Below are 24,044 nucleotides of genomic sequence, written 5' to 3'. Positions count from 1 at the left end.
CATGGTATGAACAAATAAGTGTGCAAAACTCTTCTGTACACTTCCATATCAAAAATTATTGATGTCTTGCCTTCTCCTCAAGAATGTTTCCCAAAGAGCCTAGTTATGATTTCTCAAAACTACAATTCTCTTATCAGATCTACTCTTTCATACAGGCTATGTGTGTATTTATATGCATATATATATATATATGTGTGTGTGTGTGTGTGTGTGTATATATATATGTATGTATGTATATATATACACCTGAAATTTAAAGAGGAAAGTCTCTAAGCTCCTGCAGTAAAGTTATTCAAATGGAATTCATAGCAGTAATGAAATTAAGAGGAAGCCAAGAATTAATAAGATTAAGGTAAACTTCAGTATGATAAAATGTGAATGAAAAAAAAATTTATTACATATTTCACCATTTTTTCTTGGTGAGTTTTCAGAGTTCTGTATTATGAGGTCTCCTAGCACTGCTCATACCTGTTCATCTTAGCTACAGTGACACTTCTCAAGTTTTTAGAAGGCCTGCTTTGTCTCTGTTGAATCAGTTTCAGGTCATTATCAAATTTACAACCTAGGCCCAGTCTTGCAAAGGCTTTTACCCACAGGCTTAGCTTTATGCACATGAATAGTCCTTTAGAATTCATTAGAATGATTTGTGCACAAAGTAAGCAGGTGCATGGCCAGCTTCACTGAAAGTTTGGGACCCAAACTTCATATTCCCTATTAACAAATGCCTCTTCTACTTTAGAAAAATATTGACAGTGTAAAGATGAGTATGATCCTTTGTTCATTTACTACAGTACAAATAACTTTATAGTTAGTTTATATCCAAAAAGGACATTATGTATTTACTCATAGAGGAATTTGAAGAATACTGCAGGTGGAATGAACACAGCAGGACATGTCCAGAGAAGCTTACAGGATTCAGGTACCTATCTGACTTTGTCATATGGATATATGAGGTCCTTAAGACTAATTTGAGAGTCTCAACACAACTACCTAATATAGGCCCCTAATTTCAACTATTAGTCCACAAATCTCATCTCTAAACTAGATCTGGATCTGGCTTTTGAAGTCTGCCAGGGGGCTGCCAGAACATGGAATGATCAATCAGACCAATAATGACTGTCTAGCTACTGGGGTATAGAAATTGATAAGCTGAACTGTTGAAGCAGGAGATAAATTTAAATTTTAGCAACATAACTGTTCCACAGAAAAGGCTAAGAAGATTGATATGTTTAGAAAAGGACTTGGCTCCCAGATAAGCTATGTGAAAAGCTTGTACATACCACAACTGAAGAATCCTATTTAAAATATTCCTAAGCATCCATCACTATTATTTATTTTAAAATAATAGTCAGATTATACTAATAAAGATGCAAGCTACAGCTTTTAAAATCAAGCACTCAGTAATCAAAGAACCCCAATAGTTAAATTTTCTCTGAAATAAATATGCTATATTCCTGTTTCCCTGTTAAATATAGATTTTCAAGTGTCCCGTTAAACTTGAGTTAAATATATAATACGCACGACATGTACATATTAATGCAATGGAAAATTATTAATTTTTAGTCTGTCTTCAGCTATGAATGCTTAATTTCACAATGTTTGTGTCAAATTACTGACAGTTTGCAAAAAGAGGAAACACTGTGATCACAGACACCTTCTCTGCAAGGCACCTTCTACATTTTTATATGATAGTCTCACAAGGAAGGAGATTTATAATCAAATCTTTCAAAGTAGCTATAGAAGTCTAGAATTTGCAAAAACAGAATAATTATAATAATGGTTCACTGACTTCCTAAGAAGAGCTGTTGAGCTAGGACTTGCAGGGGTCAGTTCTCAATCCCAAATTATATAACTGAGCTGAAGGATTTTGTGCAGAGTGCTAATCATATTTGTAGATGGCAGCAAGAAAGGGGGCAGGCAGGCATATAGAATTTAAATATGTTGTAAAATTACTAAACAAAGACAATGAAAATAAAAACCAAAGTAAGGAAGAGCATGAAGCAGTATTAGAAAATCACAAGGGTAAAAAAATTCGGAAAGGAAGGGTCATTGGTATATGTGCATGCCAGGATAAGGACACTAAACAGAATGCAGGCATCACAAATGTTAGGAATGATCAAATTACTGCAAGTCACAAATGTAAGAGACTTATAGGTTTGTTGGTTTGCCTTTTTTCTCTAATGGCAATTACAGCAGGGCTGCATTTCCACCAAGACATTTTGTACAAATCCCATTCCAATCCTGTCTGAACAGGGCTTTCTAAACTTTGATAAAGTGAAAGAAACACCAAAAGGTCAGCAGAGACATTTGCTTTGAAGGAATGCAGCTCCTATTGGAGAGCCAGATTTGCAATTCAGAGCCTTATTTGAGGAAGTTAATAAGCACATGACTACATTTTAGGGATGCAGGCTGAGGGGGTTTTTTTTCAGCTGGGCTAGTGCTTAAAATTAGGCACCAGCTTAAGTATCTTGTTGAACCAGGATCTATAAACTTCATTGGAGTGATGCCTTTTCCTGGGTACTTGGGAAGCAACAGAAGTGAAGTGCTCTTAATTCTGAAATTAATGCTTGGAGAAATAAATAAAAGCTTTTATTTAAGAGGGACTTGGTCATTTCCTATTTTAACCCTATTTAACTATTTAATGAGTACAATACTATCAATTTTCTTTTTATAACTGAGATAATTTAGTGCAGCACTGATAATCTGAATATTAGGAAAAACTACATTTACAGCAGGGTGTCAAACTGAACCATTTTCCTGGGGCTTTGGACAGAATTCAGAGTATTGTTTTTACCTTTGAAGCTCCAAATTATTTCAGTGGGGTTTTTTTGGCTTTTTTTTTTTTTTTTTCCCCCAAAGCATTGCCTCTTTTGCCTTTCTCTGTACTACAGCTGACATAAGCAGAAGTACACAGCATGAGCTTTTCAATTCAGGTGAAAAATCTGCTTATACGTTACACAGCCTCCTCAGCTCAGCACTTCACTCTTTGGCACAACAAACCTCAGTGGCTGGTACATTCTGCCAAGCACCCACCTTTCTCTGGGTATTAGTTGGAGACAAAATTAAAGTGTGAGTTCAGAAGTTATGGTACTGTAATATTCAGCAGAAGAAACAGTGCTAGCAATTATGGCAGTGGTGACCAGCAAAGAGAACTTGTGTCAATTTACTCAGGTTTACTGTGATAATAAATTGCTTAAAGGCACCTAGACTTGGAAAGAGGTGAATATGTTCATCATTTTACAAATAAAATAAAAAGAAGCAATGGTCCAAAAATGAAAAGAAAATAGTTTTCTATTTCAAAATAATTTTACTCCAACCACAATACTTAACATTTAAGAACTTAGTGGACTTGCACTTATATTTTTCAAGGTGTTTTTTCAAGGTGGGAGAGGCTTTAATACGCCTCAATGATCCATTCCAGGATCAAAGCTGCAGATGATTTAATATTTTCATGACAACTCTATCCCTGAGTGTTGAAAGCAACCCCAGATTGTTCCCTCCCTTGTTTGTCATATTATTAAAATATCTGGACATTACTGCCAAGTTAGACATATTTAAATCTTCTGATTCCTCTTTCTAAAGAAGTATCTCTATCTCTGGCAATCCATTTCTTGCCAGTTTTCTATAAATTTATTCCAAATTACCAGTATTTTTCCAGCAATGAGAGCTTCCAATATTTTATTGCTTCACCAGCTTTAGTGAGCATGCCATGTAATTTACTCTGTCTTTATGGAGGCCTGGATTTACTGTGGCTAGCTTTACTTCCAGAGGCAATTACAAGTGATTTCATTTTTACTGTGCACTACATCCAGTGAGCATATAATCATCTTCTGGAACCATTCTGCTCTGGTCTGTCTCTTCCACTAGATATGAAGGTTTAACATCTTTGCCTTAGCTGTATTTGCACACTTCTCCCCCTCTGTTCATTTTCTCACAGGCTCTCATTTTCCTAATCTCTTAAATCACCTTGGATTATTTCTGTTCTGTTCATGTTTGCTTAATGCATTGTACAATTTAATCTGTGAAACTTCAGATGATACCAAATTTATTCAACTAGCAGCTGCAACCCAGATCAAGGTCTTCGGAGACAGAGCAAGTAGGAAGAAAGTCTTTCCCCATAGGAATCATTACTGTTTCTCTAAGAGGAGACATTTGCAAACAACAGGAAGAAGGCCAAGATCCAGTTTCTCCTTCATAAATAAAAGGTAGGCATGAACAACTTTACTGACTACTTCATGGTCTTTTGCCTACTCTTCTTGCAATGAGCACTGACTAAATACTAGTGTATCACCCCCACTGTCTCTTGAAATCCTCCACATTCATTAAATCTCCCTTATATTTCCATGTATCTCTCTGATATTTATATGCTTACATATTTATTTTTCATTTGAAATGTTTTTTTACCTCAAAACAACCTCTGGCTACAGGTAAAGATAACGTGCTCAAAAGCAAAGGAGAGATCTTAGGCCTCCCGGTTAGGAAAGCTACACGTACATTGCTAAAGCAGGACACATCTGCTCCATCCCTCCAGGAAAGCTGGAATCTATCAGGTAGGTGAGCTCATCACTTGAAGTTAAAAATTGGTGCAAATGCCTGGACTTGTTCTGTCTTATCAGGAATTCATTCAGGACAAACTGTCTCTGAGAAGCAGCAAGCAATGCCAGGTTGTTACATCTGTGCTCCATATTCTGCTCTGGCCAGCAGATCACTCATGTGTTAATTCAGTGTTGTAGTGCTGGTGGGGAAGGGGAAAGGGCAATGTACTTTCCTTTATTCTTGAAAGCTTCATGATTTGATCCAAATGACATTATTACATTTGGCAGGGTTGCTCCAGCTGCCTGCCCAGAGACAAAACTGCAAGAGGCAAGGTTGGTTGAAGCAGCCCTTGATCACAAGCTGGAATTAGTAGTGTTGCAGAAATGCAAAACAAAATTTCACAAATTTTCTTAACTGACTACCATCCTCTGTGCATGTGTTCAAAATGCTGTTTGATAAAAGCTGTGTGTTTTCAGGAATTAACTAAACTTCTATGTGTTTCAGAGCTTCTAAACCACAAACACATATTGCCATAAGTATTTCAGAATCCAAAGAATGGTCCTCATCAACTGAATCCAAGCAAATGCCATCTAATTCACCCTAGAAAAGATATTTTTGCAAAAAGTAGACATCTATGCAATATATTTGAAACCATTAAACACTGAAGTCCTCTTTGGAACTAATTTGTCTCTGGAACTGAGCAGAGCTTTCTCTTCTTGAGTGTCCTCAAATGTTGTGGGTTGCTGGTGCTGAAAGCCTTGTGCAGTACCATTTATTTTCACCATATCAAGGTACGTCTTACCTGGAAAAGAACCCCCAAAACATCAGTCAAATAAATTCATCTGCCTTTCTAAACGTTTTTATTTAAGAATGTTTCAACATTTGTATATATAACGGCACTCACCATTTTTCAATGGAATAAAGAATAGTGGGGTCAGGGAAGAGAAAGAAGTGCAAAGATCAAAATTAGGCTATCAAAAGAAACATCAAGTAGGAAACCTTTGTAAGCATTTCTATTTACATTTCTTAGGAATTTCTACTAAATTTATTAGGAAAGAAATTTACAAGTAAACTGTCTTACAGGGAATAGAATTTTGCGATCCCCATAATCAAGAGTAGCCTGACAAACTTTGTAGTCTGATTTGAAAACAACCCCGCTGCAACCAGAAGAGTCAAGGCTTTGAGCAACACGTATGAATGCAAAACAGCGAAGGGGTAACCAAAGGCACGGCTGAAAGAAGGGCGGCAACGCGAGGTACTGGAACAACCACCGGCGGTGCTTCCCCCCGCGAAGGAGCTCCCGGTGCAGCCGTGCCCGCCGTGCCCCGCGCAGCCAGCGCCCGGAGCCGGGCCACGGAGAGCGCGGGAGCGCGCGCCCCCTCGGCCCGGGCCGGCGCTGCGGAGCCCCGCCATTGGCTGCCGCGCCTGTCCATCAGCGCGGGGGCGGAGCCATCGCCAGGCGTTCGTCATCGCGAGGCGACGGCGCGGCCGCGGCCCGGCCCGGTGTCATGGCGGCGGCGGTGGCGGCGCCCAGCCCGCTCCCGCCCGGCGTCCGCGTTCCGGAGGTCGACCCTGCGGCCTCCGAGGTAGCGAGCAGCGCCCTGCGCTGTCTGGCCGGGCTGGCGGGGCAGGTGAGTGAGGGGCGGGCGGAGGGAGAGGTCCTGGGCGGAGCTGGGCTGGGCGCCGCGCCCGCCTCTCATCACAGCCCGTCGCATGGGGGGCCCGCGCCGGGCTGGCTCCTGCTTCTCCCGGCCTGCGGGGCTCCTGTGGCTCCAGGAATAGGGTAGGGCGCTGGAGAGGACGTAAGTCTGCCACACACAAGGGGGCTGCCTCTCTTCTGGGGGTTTTTCGGGCTCACCTGGCTCGCCCGGGCGGCGGTGCCGGCTGCCTGCCCCGCTCCCTCCGGCCGGGGCAGCCCCAGGGTGCGTGGCTGCTGCTGCTGCTGCTTCCCTCCCACGGCCGGGACCGTGCCTTGGCCTCGCAGACGGGACGGCGGGTGCCACTTTCTAGTTTGATGGATGATCTCTTCCGTGGGAAAGTGCAATTTGCTTAATTGCTGTATCTTAATTAATCACTCTGAATTGAGAAGCTGCTGAACGCTTACAGTGCATTAGATCAAAATAAATGATCAGGAGCTTGAAGTTAGCCCTGCCTTGGTAATGGCTTGCTATGAAACACGCAGTGTATCTAAGGATCAGAATTTTTAAAGGTGCTCTGCTCTGTGGTATTTAAGTTGAAACACATACTTTATGTTTAGTAATGTCTGTGAGTTGTGTAACAGATGTCACAGCAGTGGTGGAAGGCCCTTAGCAGGAGAAGGTTTTAGTAATAAACTTATTTATTGCTATAAACAATATACAGGTTAATTTTCCACTGTGGAAACATTTATGTAGTTCTGTGAAGGCAGTAGAAGCACGCTCTTAGTTCAGGAGTTAGCAGTTTGAAGGTTTGGGGCCAGATGATGAGCAGTATCTGCAGGAGCTAGTGTCACTTAATGCATGTCTGGTACAGAAATGGGATCTGAGATGCAGAGCCACTTTAGGAGTAGCTGCTGGCTGATCTGAAATGATTTTTTAGAGTGTTTCACCTCTCATCTGTATAGAATTCTAGTCTATTTGCTTCTCTCCTCCAAGTATGCTAGTAATTGTCTCTTTTTTCAAATAAATGCAACCAAAATTAAGGGCTTGATAATTCAGGCACTTAGTTAAGAGTCGCAGTTTTCCTGTCTCTAAAATAGGTACAAAGTGCTGTGGTTTTGAACAGGAGTACAGCACTAAACAGTGATGTCCCAACACAGCAGGCTCACAGGATTACTGAGGCATGAAAACTCTCTGTTGAGGTTTAAAGGCTCCTTAATTCTTCCTGGTGAAATGAGTGTGATCAATGAAGAGCTGGTGACTGTGAGTTTGTCTGAGTGTGAGGACAGCACTGTGAATGACAGTAGTAGAACACATCAGAGAAAAGTTGGAACTCTTGTACTTATGAAAAACAGAAAGGAGACTAAGGGGAAAGTTTCCTAAGCTTTTAACTAGGATATTCATCACAAGTTTTTAATTGTTTCTAAACTACATTCAGAACTGTTACTTTTCCCTCTTGACTTAAGCAGCTTATTTTTTTCTCTGAAGCTGGCTCTACAGCTAGCATGTCACTGGAAAGGCCCTGTGATTATTAAAAATAACTGGGTGTGCACAGACCATTGTGAGAGAACTCTTTAGAGTTGCTACATCCCCTCAGTAGAGTTGCAGTAGCTGTGCTGCAGAGTATAATTGTCTTCTTTGGTGTCTGGAGTGTTCTTTCCATGACAACAGACACATTTCAGTGTCCAGTGCACTGGTTGGATAAGGATCTGGTTGCTCTGTCTTAGCTGTGAAAGTCCTTTTAGTTGCTCTGTCCTGATCCTTTCTAGTTGCTGAGTTACACACTTGTCAGCCTCTGCTTGAGTTCTGACAGATTTAGCTGCTGTGTTTTACCCTCATGGATTCTAGCAAACGGTCTTGCATTTTTGACTGAAACTACTGATCCCCCATTTCCCTTCTATAGCGATGACTGAGCATGTGCCAAATTGTTAGCAGTCACAGTTTGATTCATTATAGTAGTTTAAGTTGGTTTTATGCTGGTAAATTGGGCTGTAAGCAGGAATATTTCTGGCACAGGAATTTTTTTACTGGAGCAATCAGTGGCAGTACGTGACCGGGAGGACATCTGAGAATAACTCAGCTCTTAAAACCAATATAGCTGATCCTGAAAAGTTCTTTAAGAGTCAAGTGATAGCCAGTGTTTACATAAAACAAATTTCAAAGGGCTGAAATTACATATGATCCTGTCAATTGAATAGGCTGTGGACTTGTAATTAGTCAAAGGCTTTGAAGTTATCAAAACAATGAATTTATAAATCTTTTTGTCACAGTTCTAATAAGTACTAGGATGTAAAAGACTGAGAACTTACTCTATTGTACTAGAAACTTCTGTTCATGCAGGAGGGGTTTATTCTTGACTTTTATTTAAAAGCAGTGTCTTTGAGTTAAAAATATGACTGGCTTCTAAATGATTTTAAGTTAGAAGTTCTGTTGCTTTTTGTGCCTTGAACCACCTGGACAGGAGTTGTCCATTATGATACGAAGGTACATATCAGCTTATTCTTTTTGAAAAAGGAGGCTTATTAGGAAATTGTAGTAACACTTCTATTTTGTTTCATTTGGATGACTTAATCTGCACCTTTTTTACCTTGTCACTAGACTGTAATACAGCATATAGGAGATGTTACTTCAGATACCTTGGGCAGAAATATGTGCTTCAGATGATCACATGCACAGGCTTAATTCCTATAGTAAATTTTATTCCTACTAAGTTCTAAATACATTCCTCATTTTGAAACTTCTTCAAGATTAGTATATCCTAGAACATTACTTTTCCTACATCCTGTGTGCTTAAGTACTAAACAGGGATAACCATTTGTGAAGATTATCTAAAATACATTATATATCCAGTCAGACTCTCTCCTTTGCTATGTAATTTGGGAGCTAACCCTGAATTTAGCAAGGCTGATCTTTCACTAAAGAAGGAGGATTCAGGTTTATAATCCTTTACAAAATTGTGTTAATGCTGAGATTTGAAACTAAGGTGGGACAGCTTTGCCCTCAGAGTGATGGAGGCATTTCTTGTGTCCAGTTCTCAGTGTTTTGTACACTTCGTGGTGGCTTTAGGACATGAGTGCATATGCATTTTGTGTTCTTGTTTATAATGTTTGGTGCTGTTAGAAGTTACATGTCTTTAGACCATGAGTTAAAGGTCACTTCTGTCATCTTCCTGGGGTACCTTTTTCAGTTTCCACCACCACTCTTTATTGTAATGGAAGGAGTGAGGAGTAGATATACAAGTAGGCATATGAATTGGGAATTCAGTGTTGCAAGCAGAGTACCTGTAGGTCATCTCGATTTCAAACAAGAATTTTTTCTGTGTTTAGAATTTGGGGTCTCGCTTGCAGGATGTTTGGTTGGAGAACAACCTTCTTAGCTTTGGGAAATGAAAGTGATCATCTCTAGAAGATCTTGAGAAAAGCTTTAGTGTAACAAAAAGGGCAAAGTGGGGTGTGAAAGTGTGTTATCCCATTAGAGTTTATTGACAGTCATCTTTGTATTAGGAAGTGTATTTATAGCTTATAGAAGACATACAGTTCTTTTAAACAATACTTCAGATTTATTATGTGTGTTTTTCTTTATTGTCTTGGGAGTTAAATATTGCAATTCCTTGGCAGTGAGAATAGACTGTGGCAATTGTTCATTTCAATGCATATAAAGGAAAATAGTATGATTTGAAAATAGGTTTAATATTGGTGCTGTGTAATCTAGAGTTCGTTAAACTTTGAAATATTAAAAAATATATATTTCTATGCACTTATTTTTACTATAAAGCTTCCTTAGGATTATCAGTAAGTAAAAATTCAAGAATGTGCCATGGTGTTACATCAAGACAGGGTCATGCAGGCATGGATAGTCTTGCAATCTTGGAATAAAACACATGAACTTACAGGAGACTGCTATCCTGGGTCATGTTTCTTCATGCTGGTGGTTCTAGTGTCCATTAAAAGAAAAGATAGTGTGAGTGATTAACATGAACAATATGCTTTCCTACATAGACATTAATTAAATAAAGCCAAGGACTGAATTAATACAATGAAAGCATGATAAGTTAGTAAATAACTTTTAATATATATTATATATATTTTAGAATATACACTACAAATACTAGGTTACTTGGAAAGTGACAGCTACTTGGACTATAATTAATATCAAATCTTTCCAATGTTCTCATGTAAAATTAGGATGGGTCTATATGAGACTGAGCATGATTGTTGTCTTGTAGAAGTCTTGTGTACTTTTTGATGCTAATACATGTAATAAAATTTTTTATTGTTTTGCCCTGTTGAAGCTTAATCTCGGAGAGGATATTGTGAAAGTTGTAATCGATTGGAGCAAGCTTCAGAGCACATCAGCACTTCAGCCAGCCTTGCTCTTTAGTGCACTTCAGCAGCATATTTTATGTTTACAGGTAAATATTTCATGGGACACATTTTTTGTCCTGCCTTGATAAAAGTGATCAACAACTAAAAGTAATCTCAACTGTGAAATTCCAATAATTTTGTTCTTATATTACTGTGTTCAATAAAAAAGGATTGAAAAAGTGTTAAATGCTTGGGATTCCACTATGCTCCATAGGTACTCACATTTATGGATTTTTCAGATTGGTGGTGGGAATAGCCACTGGAGGTGAGCAGGCTGAATAAATGCAGCCTCATTGATTTCTAGGCTTGCATTGTAAATGTGACACATTTCCATCTATGGTGGGTTATAATTAAGCAATAAGACACGGCAGGTGTGTGTCATGCTATGATAATGATTCCATGCGTTGGGTGAGTTTTGAGGCTCATAGAGTGCTTTCAGTGGTTCAAGAAGTGGCATTATCCCAGCATGACACATCCTGGAGTGTCTTACTGCAATTAAATATATTTTCAACGTAGTTTTTTTTTTTTTAAAGAGTAATTTCTTTGACATTAATGTCTCATCTTGCCAAGTAGCCAGTCACCATTACTGTCATTTCTTTTAACTATTTGAAACTTTCCAACCCTGCCAAAAGTAATTTAGGTGCATGGCAGGGAGGGTTAGCAGTTTGTCAGCTGGTAACTGAGCAGTGTTTTGACCTTGATAGTTCATATGTAAAAGATGGGATTTGGGTACTACTATTTTGCTTCAGCTAGTCAATTAATTATTTGAGGTGCCTAGTACTGAGAGGATGAAAAGGGAAATTTCTGTATTTTCTTGTCTGTTGGTAAAAGAAAGACCCTTTGTTTTCCAGACATCCACCAGATCTTTGGTGTGATGAGCAGAAAAAGACAATATGCAAGATAAATGCGAATAAAATTTACATCCAACATGTAAGAATGCTGCAAGTGGGAATTTGATTCCATTTCAGAAAATGTGACTGCTAAAAATCATGTTGTCTTTTAAAAGATTAAAATAATTTCTAGAGAGGAAATAAGCAGTGAAATTCAGACTAGACGAAACTGATGGAAATGAAAAAGAGACAGGGACATATATGTACTGAGGTTTTGATGTTACATTGTACGTAAGAGTTCCTGCAGTAAAATAAGCTTTTTTTCTGCCATAAAAGTCAGTGCCTTTTCTCATTTAATTTCATGAGCTAAGTAGATAATCAACTGTGTCAAGCAAAGCATGTGTTCATGATAATGCCTATGTATTTCATGTCTGTGTTCTCTCATTCACTTGGGCAACTACGGTTTCAAGTGGAGAATGTAGTGCTGATGTGATAAAGGCTTTACAGTGTAAGAGCACCGCATTTCATGTTAAGGAGGAAAAATACTAAGCCTTACTGTTCTGAGTAAGCATTTGAATGACATGTTAATTAAGTGGCATTGATGCCAGCAATTGAAGCTTTGATTTAGCTAGTAACACAGGAGTATGGGCAGATTTTCATAGAAATTTGGAAGTTTTCCTCTACAAACCTCTAAAAGACAGGTCAAAAAGGTCAGAATTGTGGTGTGCACAATATTTAGAAATTCTTTTTAATCTTATTACTGTGTTCCATCAGAGGAAGATGTTGTAATTCCCAAAATTATTTCCATTAGTCTGGAAATTGTAATAGTACTTGTCTCTTGGCTTTGGGACTTTTGGACTTTTTTTTTTTTTTAACACTAATACACTGTTTTCTTTGTTCAGCCTCTCTTAGAAAAACTCCAGTCATTGATCAAAGAGGAAAATATAGGCCATGTGGAACCTGGAGGTAAAACAGAAAGCCAGACAAGTTTAGATGTTTATGATGGTAACAGTCAGGCTGAAGAAAACTATGGAAGTTATGACTTGAGAGATGTAAAGGATGCTCATTTTAATTTTGATCCAGAAGTGGTCCAAATAAAAGCTGGAAAAGCAGAAGTAAGTGATTCATGTGAGTTTAAAAATGGAAAAATGAAAGACCTTTCTAAATTTTAAAGAATGAAATAGATACATGCCATCATGTTTATTCCCTGCAGATTGACAGGCGGATATCAGCCTTCATCGAGAGGAAACAAGCCGAGATCAATGAAAATAATGTCAGGGAATTTTGCAATGTTATTGATTGTAATCAAGGTAACTGGCTAGCCAGACTTTAATCTTCATAGTAATTTAAGTTGTGGGGGGGTTTTGTTGGTTTGTTTTTGGGTTTTGTTTTTGTTTTTTTTTTTTTCGTTGGTTGGTTGGTTTGGGGTTTTTTTGTTTTTCAGAAGCACTAATCTATATTTAAAACAGAACTTTTTTTCAAGAGTAACTTTGTTTTAAAATTTAGAACTTGCATGTGCAGTGCATATGTCAGATAGAAAAATAAATTGAGTAGTCACTGGATGACAATGTTTAATGCATCCCATAAAAGTTTATATTTATTATTATGTTAATTTTAAGAACTGCTATCTTAGATCAGATGATTTTTAGCTATTGTTCCCAGCGTTTTAACTAGATGTTCTCCAATGTAAATGGATTGCAATTCAGAAATGTCTTGTGATTTGCATATTCAAATTGAAGTTAGTTTAGTGCTAGTTAAATTACAAAGAAGTGTTTTTTACAACGAATTTGAATTACTAGCTACTCAAAATAACTTGTTCTTTTTAACATTACTCACAATGTAGTGCAATTGGCTGTATCTGTAACCAATCTGAAATCCATCTGGCAGACTGGATCCCATTTGCAGGATCAGTAACTGTAGCCAAATGCATCTTGGAAGTTAAGACAGTTTTACATACATAACTACATAAGTAGTACAGAGATATTTTCTAAGTACCTGTGAACCTACATGTGCATTGTCTCTGAGGAACTTAAGCTCTTAGAGATCAAAGCTTATTGTTCAGTAAGCTTTGTAGAGAGTTTAACTGCTTGAATGTTAGTCAGAATGCAAAGGACAGCTGAAGTTTAATAGAATATGCTAGATAGTGAAATATTGTTTCCCAAAATTGTTAATTATGTACAGAAGAATTGATAATAAGGACTGGTCTCGTTGTTCAGGCGTAATAAAATATGTGTAGAGCTTTGGTGAAATGAACAGAGATTTCTATGGAAATAGAAGCATTAGAATAAATTAAGCTGGTCCATACTATAGGTTTTATGGTTAGGAAAATGAAAGAAGTCACATGGATCAGAATAAATGCAGAAATGTTTAGGAAAGAAGGCTGATGAGTAGATCAGTCAAAAAATGGGAGAGTTTCAGAAAAGGACATAAACCAGAATAACAGTGGTTATTGGTCTGGAAAAAAGGCTTCTATACAGGAAGAAGGAAAGAAGTTACAGAGAAATGCAGTGAAAAGAACCAAATAAATTTGGTCCTGATCCAGTAAACTTCTATTTACACGTGTGAATACATTTATATGAGTGACTTATCCAATTAAAAGCAGTAAATCCATGCAAGTGTGTGAAACTATTAATGAGCAAGTGTTTATAGAATGAATTAAATATTCCTGATTTTTTTATTGTTTGGAGCATTTTAATTAGATTTGTTTAAAGCATCAAAGTTGATGTTGGTTAGAATATTTTCAATTATAAATACATAATTTGGACCTTACTTGTTATATCATTATTTATTTAGAAAATAGCTGTGCCAGAACAGATGCAATTTTCACACCCTATCCTGGATTTAAAAGTCATATAAAAGGTAAGCAACTTTTTAATACCCATTTAAGTGTCCAGATATAACAGCACGGATAAGTTTTTGATATCAGAACTTTTTAATAGAATGCTCAAAAATGCAAACTTAATGTATTGTTTTGTTTTTTTTTTTTACTCTAGTGAATACTTTTACATCTTTATTTATGTCTTCAAGGTTTTAAATCCCTTAGCTGCTTCACTAAATGAATGTTTAGGCACTAAAGATCAAACAAAATACTTTTGTTTTGGTCTTTAGTGCCTACCCATTATTTTCATCGCTGATAGGAAATGTGGAAAAGATAAAGCAGGACAGGGAAGCTGAACAATACTTAGTTTTTCTTCTAAGGTGAAACCATCAATAAGGAATTGAGATTAAATAGGATTATCTTCTATTTTTCATTAGTTGGTGCAAGTGTATTGAAATAGAATATAATTTTGGGACAGTGGAAGTTCTAAGACAGATTTATAAGAAGTGACAAGCTGGGGAATGAGTTTATCACTGCACTATGTTTTGGAAAGGAATAAATAATGTAGAAATTATGTCCAGCAGAAGTTGTGTGTAAAATATTGGTCATTCATCTGCTGCTCTCTAGGTGTACCCAAGTTACCCTTTAGAAACAAACAAAATACCCAAAATGAGGATGAAAGTAACCCTCTTTTGCATTTTTGAGAGTGGTCATGTTCAGTTATCCACTTGATATTGGTCCTAGAAGTCAATTATTTTGAGTTATATAAATTAGAATAATAGTGTAAAGCAAAATAATAAGTATTGAAAGGTATGGTGAGCTAAGAAGGAAATGGGAAAGTGACTTTGATTGTAGAATCTTTCACAAAGAACCTCTGTCAATAGTCACTGTTTTTAACTGAGTGCTAATTTTTTTGTTGGATGGCAGCATAATACAGGAAAAAAGGGAAGTTTTCACTTCAAGGAACAGTTCATAATTGAAATGTGAAAAACACTTAGGAATTGGAAGTAAAAACAGCATAATTTCAAGCAAGAACGTAGCATGTTGTACTATCGAAGGTGTATGAATGTAGGGTGGTGTATGAGTGTGTGTGCTTCAGCATCTAGAGCTGCCAATGTAGTCTTTAAATCTGCAGTATGCTGCAGTAGTTCTATGAGGAGAACTTAAGAAATTACTCTGATTTAATGAGAAGTGAGCAAAATCTTCTGATGAAGACATGGCTAAAAGATAGTCGTAGCTACAGCTAAGAGTCACTAAAGCTTTTATCCAGATGACAAAAATTAGAAGTGACTTCCTTGCTGAGGTTTGTATTGGTTCTTCAGTTGTGTACCTCTCCTCATCTTCATGTATTTATGATGCTTCCTGTAATATTAGGTCTGGCCTCCTCTTTGCATTCACAACAGCTCTCATGTGCAACTGCTGACATAGATACCAAGGTTTCTGCTGTTTATCAGCAGCTGATGACAAATTCTTGACACTGCCATTCTACATGAATGTATGAGTAATTCTTTTGCTTTGCATATGTAAAATCCAGGGATTTTGTTAGGTTTAGTTACTTATGCAATAAAAATAAGAAAATGCTTTTACTTGAACTTTTCATCTTACTTCATCTGCAAGACTTCTGTGAAACTGATTTAACACAGTTTTTTGTGCTTCAGTATTTTGATTCTTTTAGTTAGATCTGCTTTGTGTTTCATGTGCATTTATGTGAAATTTATTTTGCCTTTACCTAGTTTCTAGGGTAGTAAATACGTATGGACCTCAGACTAGGTCTGAAGGAATGCATGGGTCCAGTCACAAAGCCAGCGTACCCGTGCATGATTGTGGAAACCAAGCGGTTGAGGAGAGATTGCAAAACATTGAAGCACACTTACGGTTACAGACAGGTTTGTATGATGTTATCATTTTGACATTGGTTATCATATTTATACTACAGTCATGATTACTGTGGTGAAACTGGGCAAGTCTATAAAAACTGATGCTGTAAAAAAAGTGGCTAGATCTACTGAAGGGTTTTGTTCACCCCAAGTATAGTGGTCTAGTGTTTAGTGTTTTATGCCCAAAATGGAACCCAGGTTTATGCCCAGTTTGAGATGCTGAGTTAGCAAATGTACACTTTATGTGGTGGCAAATAAGAGAGAGGCACATCAGAGCAGGATTTAAAATAATATGGAATATCTGGAGATTGAGGTTCTCCATAACCACTGGAGTCCTGCCTTGACCCACTTAACAGGAAAAGCTGAGTTTAGGACTAAGGGCTGCTTCATGGATAACTTGTGGGCTGGTGGTAGAATCAACAAAAAGGATTACGTGAAACCTTTTCCTAAAGATGAAAAATGTTTCTTGAAATAACGTTTAGGCATAAAGCTTAATTCTCAGAATGTGGGAAGCCTGTTGTCACTACTTCTCTTTAGGCCTGCAAACATGAGTCCATACCTTTCATTAAATTAATGCCATAGCTGTCAGGCTACTGATGTTTTTCAGATAGTTGCTTTCCTCAACCCAGCCCTGCTTTTCCATAATATGGCACTGAGGCACAATGAGGCACTTACCAAGGAGGAATTAGTATTTTTCTTGAAAATTATTTTCATAACAGAACAGAAGCCAAATCTCCATCTAGTTAAGTGAATTTTCTACACAGGACATTGCAGACACACTTGATATTTTTTTTTTTTTTTTGTCTTCTGAACACTGAATAGATGCCAATCCCTTGTCTTAAAAATATTTGGAACATTGACTAGACAACTAGATTCCTGTGACTCTGTAGTGGATTAAAGTTGTCTGGTAGCAAGAAGAGTAAAATATGCATTGATACTGTTGAGGCAGCAGTCAGAGCTTGATGCTTAGCTCTATAGCTGTCTCAAAAATAAGCTGGCTTTTGTGCATAGAAATAGAATTTGAAAAAGGCTGGCCAGCATTAAGGTTACAATGTGTAACTTTGGAGTTTATGCATATTAGGGACAATGATTGGAGGTAGCTAAGGAGGGTCCTTGCTTCCAGGTTATGCCTCTAATAGGTGATAAGATTTTGTTTGAAAGAATGGGTCAGGTAAACTATAGTATAAGTTAAGAAGATGGAGACATGCAACACCAGCTCAATTCCTGTTGAAATCAGCAGTCATGGGGAACATCTCAATATTATTTGATGTGTGCCCCAGCAGCTGTGCAAAAAATACTCATCTGGGCAGGTAAAATGCCTTCACTACCTGTTCCACCAGTTTTTGCTTCCAGCAACAGGAAGAGTTAATCTTGACTTGTTGGCTGTTTTTCAGAACAGCATCCAGTGCTAGTACTGCTCTTTTCCCTTTACATTAAGAGAAAGCAATATTAAGAGTGATAGTTAGCCAATTTAATTAGTAGGTGCCTAGTGTTGAGTAGAGAGCACAACTGAAGGAGTGAAGCTACCTGCACAATTGTTTCTTTGAAGGGAGAAAATAGATGAATGGCAAAAAAAGTAAACCCAAGCCCCATATCAGTGCTATTTTAGTCATTTGTGGAATAGAGCTGTCTTATCTTAACAGACCCAGAAATAAAAGGAAACGGTGTCAAAAAGTAAAAGCTTGCTATGGCCTTGGTTGTCAGTACAGTTCGGAACCAGATTTTCATTTAACTTGGAGTAGCCAGTACTTAGTTGTGATAAACAGTTATTTCATATAGAAATTCATTATAGATTACTATGGAGTGCAAATAAGTGCTTGCTAAGACTGATCTGATCAGTTCCATTTTTACATGAAGAAACAAGCCCAAGCTGCTGTAGTATAGATGAAAACGAGTTGGGATTTTTTTGGTGCTGCTGTTTTTGTGGTGTGAGTGGGTTTTGTTGTGAGTTTTTTTGTTAAGGTTGTTCTTGGATGAGCTTGGGTCTTTTTTGTTTGTTTGGTCATTTTTTGGATGGTTTTTTCCAGACCTCTGTTACTCAATACACACATTCCCTACACCTGTTCTCCCATCGATGGTCAAGCAAACGCTGTTCTTGTGACAAGAATGCATGTGTGGTCTGCCATCCTATCTGCTCTCTCTTAATGCTGGTGTCAGCTTTGAAGTGACAACATTTCATGACCAGTGTATTGCAAAGAGTGATCGTTAGTTGTTTCAGGGACCTTGACAGACACACTTCAGCCAACTACATGAAATTCCCTTACTGCTTTCATTGATTACACTGGCTTATCAATCAGGTTTTACCCCAAATCATATTAATTCTCCTTCCTTTATATTATCCCATCCATTTGTTTTGTTCAGCTACTGGTTGATAGCTAATCTTGAAGAATTCAAATGTCAGACTTGCAATCTTTAGTTAAATAAATTTTTAAGCACTTTTCCTATCTCTTTGCATTACTACTATGTATTTAGGTGGTCCAGTACCAAGAGATATTTATCAGAGAATTAAGAAGCTTGAAGATAAAATCCTTGAGCTGGAAGGACTGTCTCCTGAATACTTTCAATCTGTAGTAAGTAATTTTCTTACCTTCTTTCAGTATGTCTAAATGTATTTATTATTTATGCCTTTTGTGCTTGAATCTTTGATGTACAGAGAAAAAATTAAAACTCGCAGGACAAAAGCTTTTAATAAACAACTCTGGCTTGGTGTAGTGGTTATGTTACATTTGGACCATCTAATCAAGTTGATATTTACCTAATTTCTCACTCAAAAGAGAAAAGTATCTGTTGGGGGAAATAAATTGCTGCCACCCAAGCTTAATTAATTTGTAAGCAATGTGTCAGAAAGTTTGTATTTGTCCCCCTTGCCTTAAGATCTGAAGTGCTTCTTATGTCAAGAAAATTGACTGAAGTTTTGATTTTTGATACAAATCATTAATGGCTTGAAACAGCTGAAATAATTTGGGCTTCAGTACATGATCTGATTGCTAACGATATGTGAATAACTTCCAAAAGGATGAGAGAGTAAACTGTTTGAAAATTGCTTCATGTGATTCTGTGACTTAGTTTTCTTTACTTTTGGTTTTCAGGCACAGCTCTGTCCCTCTCTGAATAGTACATCTTAACCTTCACTCACCGAAGGGTATTAGGACAAAGAGAACATTAGTTGTTACTACATTAGGCTCTGTTTGACTGCAGAAATTTCTTGTCTGTTCTCTTGCTCTTCTTTCCCCATGTAACAGTAAAAATGTCTCTTTTATTGTCGATTGCAATTTAATTTATATCTTCTCCCTTGAGACTAGCCAAAGAAGAGTCGGTTAATAAAAATCAATAGCAATAGTACACATTTTTGTTTAATTTTTAAAATTTGTGTTGGAGACCAGTAAAGTTCTTTTCTTTAAATTTGTGAGGCTATTCCTTCAAGTGGCTGAAAACCAGAAGTTAAAACATACACTTTCACAAGCTCAGATTTCTATTGAAAATGCTTTAGGATCTCTAGAATGGGGATGAAGGAAAAAATTGTGATGGTGGCAATAGTAGTGTTGCACAGTAATTAGCACATTTTAGCTGAAGTTTTGCATAAATATTGGTGTGGATATAGGCAAATTTTAGGGACGAAAATATTGACAGTTTCAAAAGCTCAATTCTGTCTGAAGGAAGCTTCAGTTAAATTGATAGTTGTTGACTGCCAAGTGTGGAGAAGCTTCAACAGCTTCTGACTGCTCTCCAGTAGTATTTCTCATGATCCAAAGTACTTAATTATAAAAAAATGTTTCTTTAATCCATGGAATGGCTGTCAGTGGGTGTTTTTTATACTTTAAAGACTCTTAACAGTATTGTTACAGAATTATTTGTGGTCTTCTGTCAGTGCAACATTAAGTCTGTTTTGATTGTCTTTTCTTCAGAGCTGTTCTGGCAAGAGGAGAAAGGTTCAATCTCCCCATGTAAGTGCTATTAACTCTTGTTTTTCTTAAGTTTAGAATGTTTTGAGTGGAAAGTAAGCAGGAGTTCTGTGAAGCAAGTATGTAAGTTCTCAGAAGTAGCTCCATCAGTATTGAATAGCTTGCTGTCAAAGAGAGAAGGAAGGAGGCAAAAGGTAATGGATGTTAGAATGAGAGATGAGTTTTCTAAGAATACATGCTAGGGTTTTCACCAGTTAGGAGGATGATTGAATAAAACAAATCTACAATGCTGTTAATCAAGCTGAGAGTAACAGGCAATTTCTGTATTCTAATCAGCCCTCTATTAATGTCTTCCATTTTTGTTTTGTTGCATAGTGGTTTTTGCTGATTTAAAAATTATTTTTCAATTTGCTTTATTGGATTATGAAAAGACAAAAGTTGAAATGGCTGGCTTGGCAAAAGTACTGAAGAAGGGCCCAACATTATAGCTGATATTAACCTGTCAGTAAGACTTGCCATTTTCACAACACCATCACGTAAGGGAATACATTTACCATGTGCCTGTTAGGCCACAAGAGAGAAGTTATTGGTGCAGGTGGGACCATGGCTGGAACTTTGTCTGCTCCTTGCTATCAGCCTTGGAGACAAATGGACTGGGAAGAATGGGATATGGCCATCTGAGACTTGAGAAAGTAGGCTTGTTCAGGAAAAAAAAAGTCCTGCATAGGGTGAAGTATTTTCATAAAAAGGATGATGACCAGCTTTTGTAAGAAAACATAAAAAAATTATCAGGTTACATGGCACATAGGAGCTTGATGCTGGGCAGTAGCAAAAAAATCCCTTTAGCTGTAAACCCAGTTCTGCAAAACTTGGGTTTTAAGTAGTCTCATCCAGTGTTTTAACATGAAGGGATTTCTTAGGATTTTTTATGAGCAGACTAAACAAGCATCTAATAAAAGTAGCACGAATGTATTGATCCATGATTAGGACTGACTTTCTTGCAAGTTTACATTCTTTTTCCTTTAAATGTAAAAAGGCAAAGACTAGATTCAGACAATTCTGCAGAAGTAGTTCTATCACTTAGTACAATATGCAGTGACCTCAAGTATCAAGTGATAAACCACTTCTCTAGCAATTACAAGATGTAAATGATTGTGATTTTTATTTTGTTCTTTTAGCAGAGCTATTCACTGGCTGAACTTGATGAAAAGATCAATGCTATAAAACAGGCATTACTGAGGAAAACAAAAGAAAGCAAGTTCAAGGAGGCTGAGCAGCTTCTTCGATAAAAGTGTTTTCAGAATCCTCAACATGATTTACACATGCCTAAACCATAGACCTGAGCAGTGTTCATCAGAAATGACTAGCAATGAAGACAAAGCATGCATATAAGCTCCCTTTGGATGATCTTGAAAGCTTTCTTTCAGAGTAACTTGTTTAAAAGCAGCCTTATTAATGAAATAGTTACTTTAAAATGAAGACTGTTTCAGGAATGTCATTCTAATAATCCGTTCCCTTCTGTTATAAAGGAGGACTGCAGCATTGTTTGTATGTGAAATGTCTTAACCTGCACACAAAAGCTTCATCTCACGTGTTATTCTTGGTGACTAAGTATTCAAAAGGACTATCTTTTGGATACTGGTCATGTAAGTAGTTTGCACAGACTTGTGAAATTCAATTAAATACTTCCTCACAAATACACTGACTTTGGGAAAAAATAATTACCTAAATCTTGCAGAATGCATGCTTACTTGTGGCGTTTTTTCTGTATTTGTCACTGTTTTCACAGCTATTAGAAATGCAGCAAATTGTATTTGTGTGACAGGTGTTTATGGAAACCCTGTAGGTGTAAATAAAACAACTGTTCTTCACTTTTTCAGTGTCTTTTGGGAATTTAAGTTTCATAACGTGTTCACAAATAATGTATTCTAACAATCATCCTAGAGGAGATTTAGAGGAGCATGCCAGCAAGGCATCAACTTCCCTTCTGTATGCATGCTTACATGACTGAAGCATGGATGTAAGCTTCAAATCTGACCTTTGGCCAGACAGTGAAGTGAGATTGTGTTGTGACTTTTTGTTTGGTTTTGTTTGTTTTTAATAAACCATTTTCTATTTATATAAGTTCTGTTTACTGTCTGTCATTATTTCAGTTTAGAAGAAACTTAAGTAGCTGTTACTGAGAGAGTTTCATGTAAACTGCTCTGCTTAGAGCAGTCATATTGCTGATGTCCCTGTATTAGTCTCTCTGACAAGTGTTGTGAACAGTACTGACTTGACACAGCCTTTGAAGAATAGTAGGTGTTTCCTGTGACCTCGTCACTTTATCCAGAATAACATTTGTTGTAGCAACTCTAGCTAATGTTTCTCTGGAGATGAACCAGCAGAGATGGGAGAGAAGGCTGCTTGAGCTCTTGTCCTGGCTCCAGGAAGGATGGCAGTATGATGGTAACTTCTAAGGTGCTGCTTGTCCTTCCAGGAAGAGATCTGAGTGCCTCAGAGCAGTGGATATGAAGAGGTAGTGTTGCAGTTGAAGATAGTTGTGTGCATTACATATCAGTACAGTAACCTACAGAGAACTTTTGTTATGAAGCATTGCCATTGTTGAACATCCTAACAGGATGTTTTATGAGGGATGTTTTGGTGAAGTAGCACAGTAAGCTGCAAGTTTCTTACTTCAGGTGGATAAGCTTTACTTCTTTTTTGGTCCTCTGGCCCAGGAGCCATAGCTCCAATGAGTACAATGTATAGTTGCTACACCACACACTTCAAACTGTACTTGAAAGAGTGGTAGGAGGTGGTTACAGGGCCAGGAGGAATGGCCAAAGGCATGTTGCTTTTATAAAGCAGCCTCCACTCATGTGCATCATAATACAAGTACTGGTAGCACATGGTGGCATCATGAATAGCTGAGGGAGCAGCAGCAGATGTAGTCTGATGGTAATTTATTAACCCTATATAATTATCAAGTACATGTGACAGACAAACTTGATAAATGTTATGTGGCATTCATCTTGCTTTGTTCCTAGTCTCTGCCATTCTTTGGTTTCGAGTTCTTACTTTCTGGAATGCTTAATGCCAATGTGCCCGTACTGCAAAAATTCAGGGGGAATTGCTTTGAGCTGAATGTTAAATGTCCTTGGCAGAGGTCTGCCAAGCTGTTGGAAGCTTCCCTTCCTCTGCGTGTATGACTTTATGTGAAGAGGCGTAGAGGAACAGGATGCTTTTCTGTGGTTCAGTGCTACTGGTCTTACCAGTTTATCTTTCCTTGCTTTTTGTCTCCTTGGGTTTTACCTTCTGTGACGAACTTCCACTATCAGGACTGTTTCTGCAGAAAGATGAGCTCTCACCACAGCCCCATAATAAAGTGGATGCAGGTTTGACTTCTTACACCAGAACTTTTTCCAGAACTACACATTCTCTTGTTCTTCCTCTGCATCTGAAACACTCCAGTGCTTGCTGATAAGTGCAGCTGCAGTACTGTAGTCTGAGAGGTAACCAAAGATTAAACAAAAGCAGAGGAAGTACTTACTATCCTGTTGATGTGTCTCAACATGTAGGCTACTGACTTGAGAGTAGGGGGTGGGTACTGATGCTGACAAAGCCTCTCAAATGTCCACATGTTGAAGGTGAGACAGACTTTAAATAAACAGCACACTTGCTTGTGAGCCTAAATCAATGAAGAATCTGCTTTATGTTAATTATTTTAATGGCACTGGATTTGTTCATGGACTGAGATATCATCTTACAAGAAAACCAGAAGAAGTTTCTCAAATTACTTGCAAATTAAAGAGCTTTGGATTGACAGGCAGGGAGAATGCCTGTTGTTGTACAATAGACGTTCCTGCCGTGATGCAGACAAGTAGAGATGTCTCCACAAAAGCACTTGCATTCTTTCACAGGCAAACTTCAGAGAAATATACTGGTGCACTCACACCCTTCCATCCCTGAGAGAAATGCAGCAGATGGAAGCTTAGCAAGAATCAGAGGAAACCTGAGCCTCTTGCCATCAGGCAGAAGGAGGGGACCTAAAAGATGGGAGGGATTGGAAACAGGTCCCTGTTTGGAAGGCAGGAGAAT

General features: G+C 37.8%; 1 protein-coding gene across 4 annotated transcripts; it reads left to right on the top strand.

Annotated features, from left to right (window-relative positions):
* Positions 1 to 5,998: 5,998 nt before the first annotated feature.
* LOC120500430 (MAP3K12 binding inhibitory protein 1) lies at positions 5,999 to 22,088 on the top strand. 4 transcript variants are annotated; one of them, XM_039705338.1, is made up of 9 exons: positions 6,003 to 6,167; positions 10,465 to 10,584; positions 12,270 to 12,482; positions 12,581 to 12,677; positions 14,161 to 14,226; positions 15,919 to 16,071; positions 18,535 to 18,632; positions 19,968 to 20,006; positions 21,146 to 22,088. In XM_039705338.1, exons 1-9 carry the CDS (start codon positions 6,045 to 6,047, stop codon positions 21,251 to 21,253), a joined length of 1,017 nt encoding a protein of 338 aa, XP_039561272.1. In that variant the 5' UTR covers positions 6,003 to 6,044; the 3' UTR covers positions 21,254 to 22,088. The 4 variants fall into 4 exon arrangements, with proteins under 4 accessions (XP_039561273.1, XP_039561274.1, XP_039561272.1 ...); XM_039705337.1 differs by having other exon boundaries at positions 6,004 to 6,167; positions 21,143 to 22,088; XM_039705339.1 differs by lacking the exon at positions 10,465 to 10,584 and having other exon boundaries at positions 5,999 to 6,167; positions 21,143 to 22,088.
* The last annotated feature ends 1,956 nt before the right edge of the window (positions 22,089 to 24,044 follow it).

This window comes from Passer montanus, unplaced genomic scaffold, assembly GCF_014805655.1.
Source record: "Passer montanus isolate IOZ18808 unplaced genomic scaffold, ASM1480565v1 scaffold18, whole genome shotgun sequence".
Taxonomy (NCBI): Eukaryota; Metazoa; Chordata; class Aves; order Passeriformes; family Passeridae; genus Passer; species Passer montanus.
The sequence above is the reverse complement of the archived record's forward strand: the minus strand, read 5'-3'. Positions and strand labels throughout refer to the sequence as shown.